This window comes from Dryobates pubescens, chromosome 21 (genome assembly GCF_014839835.1).
Source record: "Dryobates pubescens isolate bDryPub1 chromosome 21, bDryPub1.pri, whole genome shotgun sequence".
NCBI classification, from domain to species: Eukaryota; Metazoa; Chordata; class Aves; order Piciformes; family Picidae; genus Dryobates; species Dryobates pubescens.
In genome coordinates this window covers 8454517-8472675 of record NC_071632.1, presented here as the reverse complement: position 1 = coordinate 8472675, position 18159 = coordinate 8454517, and the positions used below count along the sequence as shown (strand labels likewise).

The 18159-nt window shown below is 38.9% G+C and overlaps 1 protein-coding gene across 16 annotated transcripts in view; it reads right to left on the bottom strand.

The window, feature by feature from the left end:
* The window catches only part of PARD3 (par-3 family cell polarity regulator), a 426698-nt gene that overhangs the window by 206148 nt on the left and 202391 nt on the right, over window positions 1-18159 (bottom strand). For all 16 annotated transcript variants that reach the window (XR_008462802.1, XM_009896928.2, XM_054171475.1 and 13 more), the window contains 2 exons: window positions 11812-11903; window positions 7810-7893 (listed from right to left, as the gene is read on the bottom strand). Coding sequence is in view for 15 of the 16 variants with exons in the window: in XM_009896928.2 (XP_009895230.1) it covers window positions 7810-7893; window positions 11812-11903 (176 nt within the window). In the remaining variant the exon portion in view is untranslated. The remainder of the gene's footprint in view (window positions 1-7809; window positions 7894-11811; window positions 11904-18159) is intronic.

Below are 18159 nucleotides of genomic sequence, written 5' to 3'. Positions count from 1 at the left end.
ATTCCATCTGTTGTACTTTTTATTCGCTCAAATAAACTTTGAACACAATTTCAATTTGTCAAAACCGATCATTCTAAAAAAAATTAGGTAAGTTGTTGTTCAGGAAAAGCACTAAACATAACAGTTAGGAACGATAACAACAAGGAAAAATACTTGTTTTGTGTCAGAAGTAGAATTTTTATATATATATATATAACTGATGGTTAGAAAACAAGTTTGTAACCTTTTCACTTGTGACTTACTGCATTTCTCTAGGGAGACAATGCCTTTGAGCCCCAAACTGAAGTTCCTGAAGAGGATATCTCCAATCAGGAAAGAGATAAGGAACTGAATACAAACTTGGGAATGCTACATTTAAGAGAAAACCACCAACATATCTGAAGAGGAGAGGAAAGAATTTGGTGTACTCTTCTTTTTCTTTCATTTCTTGCCCAACAGCATTTTTGATGCAGGTGTGCTCCTCTGTAACACCCAGAGATAACTCAGAATTTGGATGTGCATGAAACACTTGCACGAGAGCATACACAGCAACTACCACAGGTCTTCTGCTGATGGTTAAATATAAAATATCAAAATATCTATGTTAGGTATCAACCCACACTCTACCCAGAGTACAACATTCTAACTTCATACTGTGATGAAACACTATATAAACTGTTCATTTCATCCCAATGTCTCCATATACTTATGATTACAAAGCAACTGGGTTGTGCACAGCACTTTCTTGAAACCTTGCTCTCTGTTGTTTCACATTCTGAAGTGAAATTCAATTATTAATGTAAGAGGCATTTTTATGCATCACTTTTACTTTTTAAACTTACTTCAACTAAGCTCTCAAATCTAGTAAAAACATTACTAATCCTAACCAATGGTAAAATAATGTAACACATAAATAAACTACCAGTCAAAATTGCAAATAATCTCATTAAACAAAGGCTACAAGCTCTGCTAATGCAAGATTGCTCATCTCAGACACAACATATGGTGCTCGTGAGGATTTTGGCTTTTTAACAAATGTTAGAGCTAGGTTAACCAAGGCATCTAAAGCTAAAGTCACTGGGAACAGATTCAAGGCTGGATGAACAGCCCGAGTCAAATTTGAAACCAGGATCCTCACAGTGCCTTTTATTCCATTTTTTTATATAAATGCATGGGGCAGAAGATCCTTTTAGACACAGTTCTACAGAAAAATGTGTTGAATGTGGTTCTGCATAGCAGACTAAACTCTCCTAGAACTTGCAGAAACTGCATGTTCCTGAAAATTTTTAGTAACAAAAGCTTATCAGTTCCCTAGAACATTTCTTCACCGTACTATGGGGTTAGATGTTAAGAACTGATACTCCAAAAGAGACATTATGGAAATTCATGGTTGTTGCTGCAGTAACTGGAGATAAAAAGAGCAGATCTCATATTGCAAACATGCAATAACCTAATAACTCATTGGATTGTCGGTCCCTGATGTATGTCATCACCATTTATCCTCATAAGTGGAGGTGTAGCTCTACTACAGTTCCAGTATACATTTCCCACATTAGGAGAAGATAGATTTTGAAAGCCTGTAAACAAAGCTAGTACAAAACACAAAAGTCAGTATATATGGGTGTGTTTAAACACAACCCTGTAGCTTGCAAATATATGGATGCATTTGAATTTAATCTTGTCCAGTTAAAGTTACTCACCACATTTGCCAACAAATTCTCCCACTACAATGTTTTTTAACTAACTTCTTCCTGAATGAGACTAAATATTGCGTGAACCTCTGCAAAACACTCCACAAGTCTACAACCCTTATTGAAACAACAATTAGAAATGGAAATGTGGTACCTACACTGTTTTAGTCTAAGATTAGCTGACACAGGGACAGAAGGGAAACAGAGCTCAATCTTTGTATTAGTTTTAAACAGTTAATTGGGAATGTAAACAGCTTAGATTATAATAGCATTTGCACCACTGTATTTCCACAAAGTTCATTACTCTAATTGTACAATTAAAATAAACTCAGCTACATGTGTTAACATTTCAGTTCTCAGTACAATTTACATCCAATGATAAAACTAGAAATATGCAGTCAATGTTTTCTTGACATCTAAACTGCCTGAGCTAGGCAGGGCAATTCTTTGAAATTGTGAACTCCTCACATCCTTCCATCCAGTTATATGGAAATGATGATAACCTGTCTTAATAAAACCTGACAGTGTAGATAGTATGAAAGTAATAAAAATATTACATTGAGCATCTAGAATATGATTGGGCCATCGCTGGCCCTTGTACGTACACACTGAAGTTATTTACCTATTACCTACAAGCTAACTGCAATATAATCAAATCAGACAGAACAGATAATAACCAATTTAGATGTTTGTGTAAAGTCACTAACATGAAAAAGCAAAAACTAGATTAAGGGGCAAAAATAGGGATTGATTGAAAAAGTGATGTGTAGCAGTTCCATACAGTGAAGGAGCTCTGAGAAGTTAGGAATATAACAGGGCAGCTATTTCCTGTGATGCAGAGGTTAGAGTAGGGAAATCATCTTGTTTGCTCAAGTTAATTCTCATGGCTGATCAATGCTAAATTGGACATAAACTCCTTTGCACAATGTTGACGTCATGACACTACTGTGGAAGCATAAAAATAACTTTATCAGCTTTGACACCTGAAGTCTGGAAGCAATTTCCAATCTCTGCTAACTACTGCTCAGCTTTTTGGCTTGAACAATACCAAATTAAGTTTACAGAACTTTCAAAAGGCTGAGATCAGACAAAGAAAGTCTTGAACTCAGCTAAAAGGGTGAGGGAATGGTACATTCACAGCACAGGGAATCTTTTCCTTGTGCAAATGTTTCTAAAAACTGCGGCCACCATTGAGACTCAAAAGGTTGGAAGTGCAGGAGTGCAATCAGGAGTGCAATAAATGGAGATGCAGATAACACACAGATCCTAGATGCTCAAATAAAAAAGTGTGGCCAGTAGGTCTAGGGAGGTCCTTCTCCCCCTATACTATGCCCTGCAGAGACCACATGTGGAATACTGTGTCCAGTTTTGGCCTTCCCAATTGAAGAGAGACAGGGACCTGTTGGATAGAGTCCAATGGAGAGCTACAAGGATGAAGAAGGGACTTGAGCATCTCTCCTGTGAAGAAAGACTGAGAGACCCAGGGCTGTTTAGTCTGGAGAAGAGAAGGCTGAAAGGGGACCTTATAAATGTCTATAAATTTCTGAGGGCTGGGTGTCAAGATGAAGGGACCAGGCTCTTGTTAATGGTGGCCAATGACAGGACAAGGAACAAGGGGTACAAGCTAGAACACAGGAGGTTCCACCTCAACATAAAGAGACACTGTGACAGCGCTCTGGAACAGGCTGCCCAGAGTGGTTGGGGAATCTCCTTCTCTAGAGACATTCAAAATCCACCTGGATGTAAACCATAGATTAAATATTTGTAGCTGCCAGGTTTTAGCTGCGTGGCTTATCATGAGTTTTGTGCATGCTTCAGTAGAAAGAACAGCTGGCAGAGCCCTACATACTGCTCTGCATGAAAGTAACATTTGATACTTACTAATGTATGTCCTTTATGGGACTTTCAGAAGAATATCCAAATCCTTTCCTGTCCTGTTTTACCAAATAGACTCCAGAGCAGTCTTGGGACTATGGGACTATAACCTCCATATCATTATTCAGAGGTATTTCAGATGTTATCTCATTGTATGTCCCTTGAATTTCCTTCTACAGAGAGACATGGCAGCGTTTTGGAAGAGCAACTAGGGTATAGAGCTTGAGAAGCTTTCAAAGACTCTCAAAAGCAGGAGAGACCATATAACAAGAAATCAAGCTATAATTACTACTAAGCTTGCAGAAGGAAACTCAATGCAACTTCATTTATGCATCAACACAACATCCACCATCAGCCAGGACTGTCCACATGCTGTTCTTAAGGGAAAGGACTGAGCGCTTGCTCTCCTCTCTGAGCACATAGGAAGGAAGGAAGGATTGGTGCTAAAGGCAACTTTTTCGCAGATTTAGAATTTTCTTTCCTTTTATGCTTTCCTCTCCTTCATTTTCTCTTGGGTCTATTCTTCTCTAAACACTTTCCTGTTCACTTTCTACTCTGCCCTTCTTTCTGCTTTCATTTTCTATGCCTTATTTTGCTTACCGCTGCGTCTACGGCACAGGGAAAATGTGCAGGGAGGTTTTGCAAACAAAACTTTTATCTTGAAAAACTTCACAACCATAAAGTGATGCATAGGCATACCCCTGCTCCCTTTTGATAGGTATCCAAAGCATATGATCAAGAAAGCCAGTAAAGGGCTGATAAAGCTCTAGAGGTAAAAGGAATAGGAGAGTAATGAAATCGAACCGTAGAAGAAAGTACGACCACATCTATACAAATCACATACTGATTTATGTTGCCATCAGTATTGTATTGATTCTGACTTACTTTTCCCAGAAAATGACAGGAGGTTTGGGTTTAGGGTTTTTTGTTTGTCGGGTTTTGGGTTTGGTTTGGTTTTTTACATTAAAAAATCTGCTACTGGGAATAGAAATAACTAGCAGCATCTGTACAGAGGAGGCAGAGATCTTTGCAGACTTTGCTCAAAATCAAAACCCAACACTGAAGACAGATTCTTACTCCAAGTCAAAATCCTCAATAGACAATAAAAATGTCAAATGCTCCTTAAATTTAAATAAAGGGCAAAGTTATGGCATGCAATTTTTAGAGGTTTGGGGTGTTTGCTTTGGGGGGAAGGGGCATTTTTGGTGGAAGAAGGCCCCCACATATTGCATAGGTAAAAAAAGGGAGAACTGCATCAGCATGTTTTTTACAGTTTTTCACCTTTTATGATTATTGATTTCATAACCATTGCCTATTGATTAACATTTTGAAAAGCAAAAGAAAGAAACTGTAAGAAAGATAATTGAAAACGTAGCGGAACTGGAATTGAACACTAAGCAAATACAAAACAACAGTGGGGAAATGGACTGAGCTGTATGATAGAGCAGATCTTTTCTGCTTGGACATCCCTCAAAGTATTTACTGAGTTTGGGTTCGTGTATTTAGGTTTCTAGTGAGCAGATCCCTGATTCAATGAAGTCAGTTCCCTGTGGCATGGAGCACTGTGCTTTGCAGTCAGCGGAACAAAGAGCCACCACGTGCTGGAGTGAGAAACAAGTAGGCAGAAAATGATCCATGCCAAGCATCTGCTCTCCTCCTGACTCTAGCAAAAGAGGAACCAAATCTATCTATCTGCTCAAAAGAGCTAGCAGGCCAGGAGGGAAAAACAAACAATACCAACCCAAAAAAACTAAACCCCCCCACCAAGTGCTCTAAAACTGGAGTTGGGTACATTCCTTTCCCTGCCCACACTGTAGGCTGCAGGCACTAGAAGAAAATGTCTTTGTTCTCACTGGAAGCAGGCAGAGGTGTGGGCACAGCTGATTGTAAAGCAGCAGTACAACACAAGTGCTTAGAATCGATACAAAGCAATTAACTCTACTTTGCTTCCACTACAACACAGAGAGCATGGGACTGTTTTGGAAATATGCAAGGTTCTCCCCAACTTTTCTCCACACTTGCAAGATATGGATTCAAGTATCTCCCCTGTCTAGCAGATTGTTTGAGGGTGGAGGGATTTCAAAATGCTTAGACATTAATAGCAAGCACCATTCATTTTTGAATGAAGTGAGTTCTAGTATTAGGAAGAAACAGTAGATAGATATTAATACAAAAAAAAATCCTTTCTAGTATGTCCTGATTCTACACATCTGCATCTAAAATTGATTTCCTGTAGTAAAACTTTATCATAAAATCTCAAACTCAGGACAGGAAGAGAGTGAAACAAATCCTTCTTAAGTTCTTGACACAGCTAGCATCCTTTAAAAACAAAAATAAAGTGAGATATTTTATGTCACATTTATGGCTTCTTCATTTTCCATGCTTTCATTACGTATAAACAGTTTAAGTTTCTCCTCAGACTTGACAACTAAATTAACTTCCTGGAAGTGAATTTTACTTGCACTAAAATTCTTATTCAAAATGTCGAAATATACATTTCCAACATCAATCTTATTAAGCAAGTACTTAGTAGGCAGCCACTATTCTTAAACTGGTCCTTCCTCAGCCTTCACACTCTCTAAATCCCAGATAACAGTGAGAATATTTCAACAATTTCCAACTTTATGGGATTTACTTCTGAACTTATATTGGAAGTATCTTCCCATCCCTACACTGAGTTCACTCAATTTCAGATTATGAAGGGAAGAATTTACTGCTTCAGGGTAGTTTATTCTTAATACTTGTAGTCTTCAGGAAAAATAGCCTTAATTCTTTTAAAACCCACATTTTGTGATGTTACATGTCAGAATGGCTATGGAGGCACTTGGTTTAAAGGAACAACTACATATAAACCTCTTCTACCGTGTTTAAAACCCTGTGATGGTATTTGATATAGAAGGAAAAATACATTTATCATTTCTGGAAAGAGGATATTAATATCTGAGATATACACAGATAAGAATAGCAAATTAGTTTTGCTCTTAATTACTGAACTGAAATTGCTGCTGGGTCAACAGACATGTGAGGACATAACACTCCATGTGTAAACAAAGATTACTTTCTAAAATATGTATTTGTTTCCCTTCTCCTTTGAGAGGAAAAGAACAGGGTATACTTAGAATGTGCATCACCAAAATTACATCTGCATATATTCCTGAATAACTACCATTTTCCAACAGACTTTAAAGCTTCAGATCCACTGCTAATTACTACAAGACTTATTTTTCTGAGACATTGTTAATGACCCCAAATAGTAAGACTCTACTTTAGCAAAGTAAGCATTACTAATAGGGAACCACAGAATGCATCAGGTTGGAAGAGACCCCGGAAGGTCATCCTGTCCAATCCCTCTGCAGTCAGCAGGGGCATCTTTAACTAGATCAGGTTGCTCAGGGCCCCATCAATTTGACCTTGAATGTCTTCAGGGATGGGGTTTCTACCACCTTTCTGGGCAACCTGTTGCAGTATTTCACTACCCTCACTGTGAAGAACTTCCCCCTGTCATCCACCCTAAATCTGTCCTGCTCTAATTTCAAACCATTGTCACTCATCCTATCACTACAGGACTTTGTAAATAGACCCTCCCCAGCCTTCCTGTATGTCCCCTTCAGGTATTGGAATGCTGCTATAAAGTCTCCCCAGAGTCTTCTCTTCTCCAGGCTGAATAACCCTTCACATTATATTTTGAAATGTAAAAGACTTTTTGACACCTATTATTATTTTTTTTAAACAGATTCACCTTCCCCCAAACCACAACGCTTCCACTGAGTTTGCTATTTCACTTTAATCCCAACAGATGGGACCATGCTAAATATCAAAAGCATGATGATTGTTTTCCACTCTTCTCAAGCAGAGGTGTAGGAAGCCTCTGGTTTGGACTCCTGCTGTTATTTGGAAACGTTTTGGCTCTAAACAGTCAGGCAAGGAAATGCTGCATAAATATCTACCTGAATTAAAGCAGCAGATTACAGGTTTTAAGAGTCAAAACAGAAATGTCTTTATACTTCAATTTCCCATGACATTACAACGGAACCTCTGTTAAAACCCCACAGCTGTAACTCCTTTTAAGCAGAACCTTTCCACTGGCGTGCATTCCAAGGAGAAAGACAATAAACTTGTGGTTTATTCCTGCCTTTTGAAAAGCACACATTATTCTACAGAAGGCAAAACCCACAAACTCAAATAAAATAAAATAAAAATTAAACAAAATATCCCACAACACAAGCAAATTAGAATGCAATTAAAATCCTACACGATACATTACCTTCCGCCTCGGGCACTGAAAGGCACTACATGGATTCCCAGAGGCCCGCCGTCATTGGAGACTTCGACGAGCTTTACCATATCACTGTGAGACAATGACGAATGAGGGAATGTGAACATGGACCGTGAAGGAACCGAAAAACCCCACAGAAACATACACAGAGAAAAAAACAAAACTATTCCAGAAATCAAGTCATGGTGATGACAGCACTGTTGAACGCTACGTACCTGAAGATTAATCTGATGGCATGAAAGGAGATCAATCATCAAAAAATAGTTCAATTAATCAAGCAAACAAAGATCAATTACATATTTTATATTTTTTCTTTTTGCTACATAAAAATAGGTATCACCATTGCACACATATTGTTTTATTTATTCCTTATTCTAAAGCTTAATTCAAAGTTAAAGTTGACCTTTTGGACCACTGAGCAGAAATACCTTAAATACCACATAAACTTTTTTTCCCTCAGAAGCCTGAAAGTAGATCATGGCACTAGCATGATTTTTTTTTTAATCTTAGGGAGAGCTCACTAAAAGCCTTAACATGAGATGTCATATAACTACCCTGTAATCAAATGAAAATTACTACATTTTTAATTGGTTAATTTTTTCTAGTTTAAAACACATTAATTCTGCCCAGGGAGGTGGTGGAGTCACCATCACTGGAGGTGTTTAGGAAGAGACTGGATGGGCTGCTTGTTGCCATGGTTTAGTTGATTAGATGGTGTTGGATGATAGGTTGGACTCGATGATCTCAAAGGCCTTTTCAAACCTGGTTAATTCTAATCTATTCTAATTTCTTTTATTATAATTCCATTTGTTTTCTTGGAAGATTGCTGTATCTTCATCTCCTTACTAGGCAAAGTATCCAAAATCAGATCATAGAATCATAGAATGGCTTAGAGTGGAAGTGAGCTGAGAGATCACCTACTCCAACCTCCCTGCCATGGGCAGGGACACCTCTCGGCTAGACTCAGCAGCTCAAGGTCTCATCCAACCTGGCCTTGAATACCCCCAGGGAGGAGGCAGCCAGAAGCTCCCTGGGCAGCCTATTCCAGAGTCTCACCACCCTCCTACTGAAGAACTCGACAAGATCCAGTACAAACCTTCCTCCCTCAGCTCAAAACCATTCCCCCTTCTACTGATAGACACCCTTATGAAAAGTCCTTCTGCAGCCTTCCTGTAGGATCCCTTCAGGTACTAGAGGGCAGTCCTAAGATCCCCCCAGAGTCTTCTCTTCTCTAGGCTGAACAAGCCCATCTCCATTCAAACCCAGCCAGACACCCTCTCGAAGCAAATATGCATCTAGTTTTTCATACCTATTACCATAGAGACAGATAAAGTAGAAGGGGACAGTAGAGGTTCAGAGAGACATAAAAAAAATCTAGAATTAGATTTGGACCAAATCTTCTGATGCATCAGAAACATGCTGCATCTGGAAAGGTGGAATACAGCCCATGATCCATAAAGAGTTATAAATACCCAAATGAGAAAATAACACATGATGGCCAAACCACTCAGTAAATCTAGAAGTGAGAAATCTGAACAAAAGCCACGATCTCAGTTCCTGGCTTATGCCTCTCCCTCGCACTAGCCAGCTTTTCCACATTTCCTGGCACTACACATGCACAGATCTTGGATAAAGTTGTTTCTCTTAAGTGTACAAATCAAATTTAATCTAGAAATGGAGCAAAGACCAATGTCCTGTGATAGCAGTAAAGTATTTTCTACTTCCTTCAATATGGTCTTGACCCACAGCAATGATGGAAGGGCTGCAAGCCCTCTGCTGTGAGGCGAGGCTGAGAGAGTTGGGGTCGTTCAGCCTAGAGCATGCTCCAGGGAGACCTTCTAGTGGCCTTTCAGTGTTTCAAGGGGCCAATCAGAAAGCTGAGGACAGACTTTTGAGCAGGGCTTGTCATGGTAAGACAAAGGGTGATGGTTTGAAACTGAAAGAGGGAGTTTCAGACTAGAGAGAAGGATGAAATTTTGATGCTGAGAGTGGTGAGTGGTGGCACAGGTTTCCCAGAGAGGTGGTAGATGCCCCATCCTTGTAACCATTTCAGGACAGGCTGTCTGGGGCTCTGAACAACCTGCTAGATGCAGATGTCCCTGGTGACTGCAGGGAGGTTGGAATAGATGGCCTTTGAGAGTCCTTTCCAACACAAACCATTTATGATTCTATGATTATGTGGTGGCCCATCATGCAAGCTTGCAGCATTTAATCTGAGCATGAGAATAACCAGACCACATATTATTAGGAAGACAAGAAAAACCCTTCATTACAGCTTATTTTGTTTCTTCCAAATTAATTTTTTCCCCAGATTTTTAAAGTAGCTTTTACATTTGCTGTATGCCTCAATTCATGTCTGATTTCCTTTACCGTGTGTTTTAAACACCATTAATGGTCTCTATCCCTGTTGCAGCTGCTCAGCTCAAGAAAGTATTGCAAGAAAGCTGCTCAGCTCAAGAAAGAAAGCTGAGTGACATCAGCCAAAAGCATGCTATTCTTCAGACCTGGACCAATGCTTTAAGATTTCATTGGGTAATATTCCCTGTCCCAGTTTCTGTATAAGCTGGTTTCATTTCACTCTAACTGTACATTAAGGCTAAATTTTCATTAGCTAGTGTGCAAAGCAGCTCACAGGGATCAAGCAACAACTTTCACTTCCAAAAGGTATTCTAAAAGACATTTTTGGCTGCTGTTGTGCTTATGGCTCCCTATGACCAACTTTTCTTCCAAACTTCCTGTTCACTTAAAAGAAAACTGAGAGCTGAACAAGAGAAAAATCAGTGTGTCTGACCTGGGACTGTGATAAGTGGAAACAGAGCTTAAATAAAAGTCAGTTTTCATATCCAGTCTGCATTGTTTAACTTGTTCTACTGCTGAGACCCCAACGCATATCTTTTTCCCTCAAAATATACATTTAAGTCCTAAGATCTACTTTTTTTCTAATACTTTTTCATCAAAAGAAAAAAAAAAAAAGCATCCCAAATTCCAACATGAAACTCTCTAAAACAGAAAGCTAAAGGAAATGATCCCTTCCTAATTTTGTTGCCTGATTTTTCTCAGAAGTTTGGGCCACCTATTTCAACCAAATATTCAAAGTAGTACGACATCAAGATAGAAAAGAATGAAAGTTACTTAAAAGCAACACCAAGAAGTATTACATTTGACAGAAGTTCTGCTGACTATTTAAGAATACAATGAACCAGATTTTGTAAATGGAACAGAGTATAACCCAGCATGTATTTCCTAATAGATGTCACCATTATCAACCATTTAAACTCTGCATTTAATTCATAATTTAAATCAGAAATAATAGGGGCAGAAGATCTATTTAAGTCAAATAAATTAAACCTTCTGAATTGAAGAGCAGAAGGGATATTTTCTCATTAATTCCTTTGTGAGGTATGGCAAAAACTCTTTGCAATGAAATGCGTAAGGCCAAGCTTCTTGTATCTTGTGATGAAATTACTATCCTTTACTGATTTTTATTTTCTCTCAGCATTAGGAGTAGCTTCCTAGCCCTAACCATCAGTTTTGATCCCTTTACAAAATGTGAGGTTTATAACCACACAAGTTATGTGACCCTCACACACTTCTTCCCCATAGACTGTGAACCGGTCACAGGAATTGAGATTTTCCCCTTTGAAATTCTTGCTTTTTGATCTGTGTTAGCACTGACCCTATTCCTTCCATCAGCTTTTCAGAGTTCCATCAAATAAGCATCTTCCTTGAGGCAGAAAATCTACTGTAGAATCAGCACTTATAAATGTCAAGTTCCAATGCTCGTGTTTAACATAGGCTTTTAAACTGTTTAAAATCTGCTTTAAAAAGGTCCATGAAGCAAACTGTTTAAAACAAAAACAACATATGACCTAAAAAAGACTCTCCCACTTTCTTAAGAGCACTATCACTCATACTGTTCTGAGTCCTTGGCTGGTCTACGTTCAGCCTCAAGACTCATCATTAGAACAATGTGTTCTGCCAGAAACTTACTCCAGGGAAAAATTGGTAGCATTCTCCAAACCAGTGTCTGCATGTCCAACAGGCTCAACTCTGCTGTTGTCCTCCTCTGTCCGATCTTCATCCTAGAGGTTAAATAAATAAATAATCCTTTAAGAATTTCACTCATTTTAATAATGTCATTTTACCATTTTCACCTTGCTGAGGTAACCACATTTGCAGTGGCAATGTGTGCCTCCACAAAACCCAGAATCTTTGCTGTTGCTGTTTGAAAGTGTTGCAAAGTGGTTTCTGTCACTTCATGAATTCTTGTAATCATATTAATACTTTAGTTAGTTTTCTGTCTTTATTTTAGTGCAGGGGTAAAAGCAATGCTACAAACACCATCAGAACTGGCATGTTTTTTAAAAGGCAGACAAGTACAAGCACAAAACCAGCTGACAGTCAGCACTGTTTGGGCAAACTCCTCCCAAGCTCTCTCTGAGGACTTGATCGAACACAAGGCAAGTCACTCAGGCTCATTCACAAAGAGTCAGAAGCAGAATAAGAAAATGCAGCTTGTACAATTCTGTAAAGTACCAAGACCTCTTTAAACATTTTATCAACAGGCTTTTATTAATAGCATGCCAGAAAGGGCTGACATCAAAGAGTTACGTGGGGCTCTAATGCTAACCAATTGATTTTATTTTCATTTGATTTTCCAAAAGGTCCATACATTATTCACCATATGTATAATTTGAATGTCAAATTTGTGATGCTGTACTTCCCAAATCACAGAATGTTAGGGGTTGGAAGGGATCTCAAAAGATCATCCAGTCCAACCCACCCTGCCAGAGCAGAATCACCTGCAGTGGGTCACAGAGGAATGCACCCAGGTGGGTTCTGAATGTCCCCAGGCAAGGAGACATTCAATGTAGATCTAAGAAATTCAAGTCCTACCAGTAAAGATCTAAACACATTCCTATGCATGTGTTACTCATTAGAAGCTTATGATTTTAATTATGTATGTGACCAAACAGAAAATATTACAAAGTGTGAACAGTAGGCTTCAAACACAGACTTAGGTTCTAGAGTCAAAGCAATCAGGTCAATAAAATAATAAGTGATAGGTTATAAGTTTAGCACAGAGTCAGACAAGATATTAAATTATCAAAGGGATATTAAAGGCAGGCAGAGGCAGTGGGTAATGTCCAATTGACATTTCCACTGAGAATCTGCCAAAGCAGGAGGCTGGAAGTCTCAAGCTTCCATGGGCTGCAGATATGCCCCATGTATCCTGGATAGCAGTGCGCTGCATGAAGCCAGGCTACTTGAAGATTGATGATCCTGTGTTTTGAGAGGCTTTAATATGCACTTCTTCGTCATCTATCTCTGTTAAGCACTAGGCAAGCAAATGCATTAGAAAGGTTAACCAGCATCTTGAACCTGCCTAGGACTGCATTATGAATGTAAACAAGAACTCAAAATAAAATATTTTCCATGTAGTGAAAGTTGCACAGAACTTAATATAAGCAATAATCCATATACTTCATAAATATTCCATAAGCTAGGGTTAACACTTCTATATTTACTGACACCAGTTGAAGCTCTTTATGTACTACAGCATAATGTTTACAAATAAATACTTAAATCTCCATGACAATTCTAAAGGTAGATACAAAAAAGGTATTTATAGGAAAATCAGACTATCTGGAGTTGGTTCATATAAAAACCTACATCGTTTCACACAGCATCTTGCAGATCACTGTTGCCATGGGTTTCTTGTTTTGAAGTTAGGAACACTGGTGATTGTAGAAAACTATGTACTTAGATTTCACTGAAGCTCTTCTCAGCAAGACTAAATGGTATCAGAGTTGCTGATGAAATGCAGTTTTGAATCTCAGCTATGACATAAGGAGATTCATCACAAATGTGACTTTGTTAATACAATGTTTTTGGCAATTTCCCATCTGTGGTCTTTTCAAGTAAACATACGATAGTTATAAACACAGGCAAGAAGAAACTGAGGTAACATCCTACCTTTTAGTAGGCACACCTCTGCTAACAAATAAATGTCTTTATGCTGTGTCATTTTAGCTGACATCTATATATGTACAATGCAAGCCTCATTCACCCAGTAACATTGGGGTCCTACACCTTACCACCTTTCAACCCCAGAGGATTTTCCCTTATGTTTAATGCACATCTGTAAACAAAACTCCCCTTGCCCCACTCAGTCTTTGCAGCAGTCCTTTGGACTTGCTCTTGACAGACCCACTTTCAGTGCCTTCCTGGGATACAGCCCATCATGCAAGACTCAAGATAAATCTTTGTAGAAAGCCTGCTTCCATTGCCTCATAGCCTTGATACTATCTTTGCTCTCATTCCCAGAACCTCCCCTAACGTCAGCTCACACTTAAGTTTCTCCATTTGTTGGACATACTGCTTTCTTCCTTTCTGTTTCACCAGGTGGTCCAGAGTTCTATTCTGCCAAGGGAAGAAGTATTGTCCTGCCTGCCTCTGAGAGCAGCCAGGACAATAGCAATTGCCAGCTTACCTACCTCCTGCCTATACCATGTAAGTTAGTGTTGGAACATGACACACCAGGAACTGCAAACCAAAAGCTATGTAAAGCAGATGTGACTGGAATCATCCCATCTACTTTTTGTGCCTTTTGTATTGAGAATTATAAACACAGCAAGTTTTGGAACCAGACTCCCTGTCAGTTATCCAAGCAATTAAGGAACAGCAGCTCCTACACGCCTCTGTCTGGCTTTTCCCGGACAGCAGACAGATCTGAATCAAAAACATGCATGTGCCTGTAAATAGGTGCTTAGAGGAGGAATCACAACCCCAATGAAAACACTACTGCCATAATCAACAGATGTATGATGTAGCCTTTTAAAAATATTTAATATTACAGTAATCAGGCTCTCTTTTCTTCTTAAAATAAACCAGATTTTGATTTACATTGAAGAGAATGGAGAGAAAAATTGGACACCTGCAGAGGGATTTGACTTAAAATTCGGATTTACTAAGAAAAGTAACTAGCTGTGAAAATCTCTGCATCAAACAATTATTTCTTTATTTGGAAAGTAGTTTTCTTCTCAAAGGCAAATTCCACCTGGATATGCTATCATGAAGAAAAACAAGGAAAAGAGCATTTAGAAGAACAAGCAAGTTTCTGAGAACACAGACTAATAACATTGCTGAGAAATAACTGTCTGGGCAAATTCAAAACTTGTATGGTTTCTTTTCTCTCTATAAAACCACCAGTTCCTGCTATATCAAAAGATACAGCTACAGCCACTAACAAAAGAAGGTAATTTAAAGATAATTTCATTTTTACAGCACAGAGGAAAATTTAAAGCACCTCTTTTACTGCGCTTCTAAGTATCCTGATGTGTTCAGTGCAAAATTCACCCAATTCCCTTTTGCTGATCTAACTCAGCCAGGGTGTCTCCCCCTGGCCTCACTGCGCCACCAGACATGGATGCAAGTTTCCATCAAACATCCTTATCACTTCTGATGTCTTTAGGCTACTCATGTGAAGATTAAACAATATAACAATAACTTTGAACAATACCACCAAAGAAAAAGGAAATTCGTTTAAATTTGTTGCAGTTAAAGAGAATTGAGAGATTTTAAAGAGTTATTCTTACTTTTAAAGGGATCTGTACAAAATTCCTCTAAGAGTCATGTTTATGCACAGGTACACAGCAATAGATTCTTGCAAAAAAAATTTGTCATGATTCTAAAATAAATAAAAATGACATTTACTATTCTAAGTTCTGTAATAAAATTAATAACTCAAGAACTGAAAAATTATTAAATGGACTGTTATTGCAAGCAGTTCTGACTATAAAAAGATCCATTTCACACTTCACCTGCACAGTACTAATGAAATACATCTGAAAATTTGCCAAATTGTTTTGTATTTTGGAAGACAATTTCCCTGCCACCTCTTAGGATGACAAAGCCCTCAAAGTTAAGAAACATCAGCAGTGTACTTGCTAACAGAACCTTCTTCAATATATATGAACCTAAAGAGTTCCTTTAATTACATTTACTCACTTCTGAGTGAAGGCTACCTTGTGTCGTTTCCAAAGCTCAAACCACCATGTCTTCCTTATCTCAATGGACATAGAATCATAGAATCAATTAGGTTGGAAAAGACCTCAAAGATCATCAAGTCCAACCTGTCACCCAGCACCTCATGACTGCTAAACCATGGCACCAAGTGCCACATCCAATCCCCTCTTGAACACCTCCAGGGATGGTGACTCCACCACCTCCCTGGGCAGCACATTCCAATGGCTAACAACTCCTCTGTGAAGAACTTTCTCCTCACCTCGAGCTTAAATTTCCTCTGGCACAGCTTGAGACTGTGTCCACATTTTATCTTCCATTATGAAAACACCGCCTCCTGACTCTGACCAATCCACTATTACTACAGGTCACCACTGCATCTTCTAAGAAGCACCTTCCCACTCCTCTCCATTGTTCAATACATTCTAATGGACTCCCCAAAATCACAAGCAGAACTTCTTCATATTCCCTTGTCTTTCGATGTTTATATGGAACCAAGGAGTCTAAGCAATCAGTGCAGTCACTGAAGTCCCTACTTGTTCTCTTTGTGCAGTGTTTACGTCCAGGTGCCTGGCCTGAGAAAGTGCCAATTGAAATCAATTTCAGCCAGACACAATGGGAAACCAGCTCCCAAGTCATGTAAAGGTCATGTATGAATGTGTCTTCTCTGAGCACTTCATCTCTAATTCAATACCAACATCTCCATTCTACCAATAACAGAGGGGAGAAAGAAAGAAGTAAGGGGGTTGGAAGTTTTTTCAGTTCAGAAGGATATAACCTTTATTTCATTATTGTTCAGAAAGTGATTGGATATTTCAGTGATAATGATTCTGTGAAAGACAGTAACAATGCTTTGAAATTACTTGTACTCTCCACAGCAACCTCCACAGCATTGTTCCTCCAACACCAGCTACAGGCTACCTCTCCCAAACCTGTGCCTTCCCACCCTGAATTTGCTATTACCTTACTCTCAAATATGAGAGCTCAGTGCTTCACTTGGAGTGCCAGGAGGGGAGACATGGAAAGCCAGGGCAGACAGGGTGCTGGTCCTCATCATCTGCACCTATCCCCATCCTACAGCAAGCACAGGCTCTCACTGCTGCTGGTTCAGCCCCACTGTGGAGCCCTCTCCTGTGAAAGTACATTCAACCACTCTGAGGTAAAAAGAGAAAATCTGGGATATCTAGCTGCAAATTATAGTAAATTTGTTCACATTGTACAGAAGATTAATTTTTTTTCTCACCCGTGAAGCTGTTGGCTGAATAAGAGATCCAGCCTCAACAGAAGGCTGGGCTCAAATAGGTACACAAGAGCTATATGAAGGAACTGTCTTTTAAAACCTAATTAAACCTGCTTTGCATTTTTACTGGTCTGCAGAGTAACTGCAAAGTATTTTCACACAGGGTGGATGTTCTCACTGTACAACACTTAGAGCCTTTTTTCTAGCATTAGCAACAGAAAGCAGGGCTTTGAAATGTCAAGGGATTGCATCCATTGAGGTAAAACAGCAGCGTACACGCTGCCAACGTAAGATAAATATAACATACATCTCTCTGCCGTATAAGTCTGTCAATACACAGCCTCTGTGTTTTGGAACAGGAATTCAAGCTTGTTTGTGTTCTAGCATTTAATCTTTGTAATTTTTAGTGTAGCGAGTGAAAAGTACTGTAAACACCAAATAGAAAGGAACAGCATATGATGTCCAACAGGTCCTTTGGATTTTGCACTAGAAAAGGACACATCAATAAGAACAAGCTCCTGAAAGTCTGCACACCAGTGTCTTGGTTTGTTTTTTTTTTTCCCCCCAGCAGAGACACAAGAAAAAATAATGCCTGTGTGATTAAAACATGCCCTTCCCTTCATCTTTTCCCTTTTATTCTTTTGCATTTCTCTGTAATGATTATGAAGGAAGAGACAGTATTTGCTATTAGTCTCCTGGCAGTCGTGTTTCAGAAATGTTTGTTTAGTCCTTGCAGCATAAAGTAGGTTCTCTCTCTGTATGATCAGACCTTATAGAAAACAGCTCCTAAGGGACCTATTTTCCTGTGTCTTAACTAGCACAAATATACCAGCATCAGGCTTTTGTGCTAATGTTCTCACTTCTTGATTAACTGGCCAAATCTCCAGAGAATGGCAATTTTCAATCAAATCTGAAGAGCAGTTACAAAGATCACATGGGGAAAAAAACAAAAGTTATTGAATAATAAAGGGGGGGGAAAAAAAGGTTTCTCCCTCTTGAACACATGTATATGCACAAATAATTAACTGAGAGCTTTGTGTAATCCACATTAGTCCTATACTAGGTGTATTGCT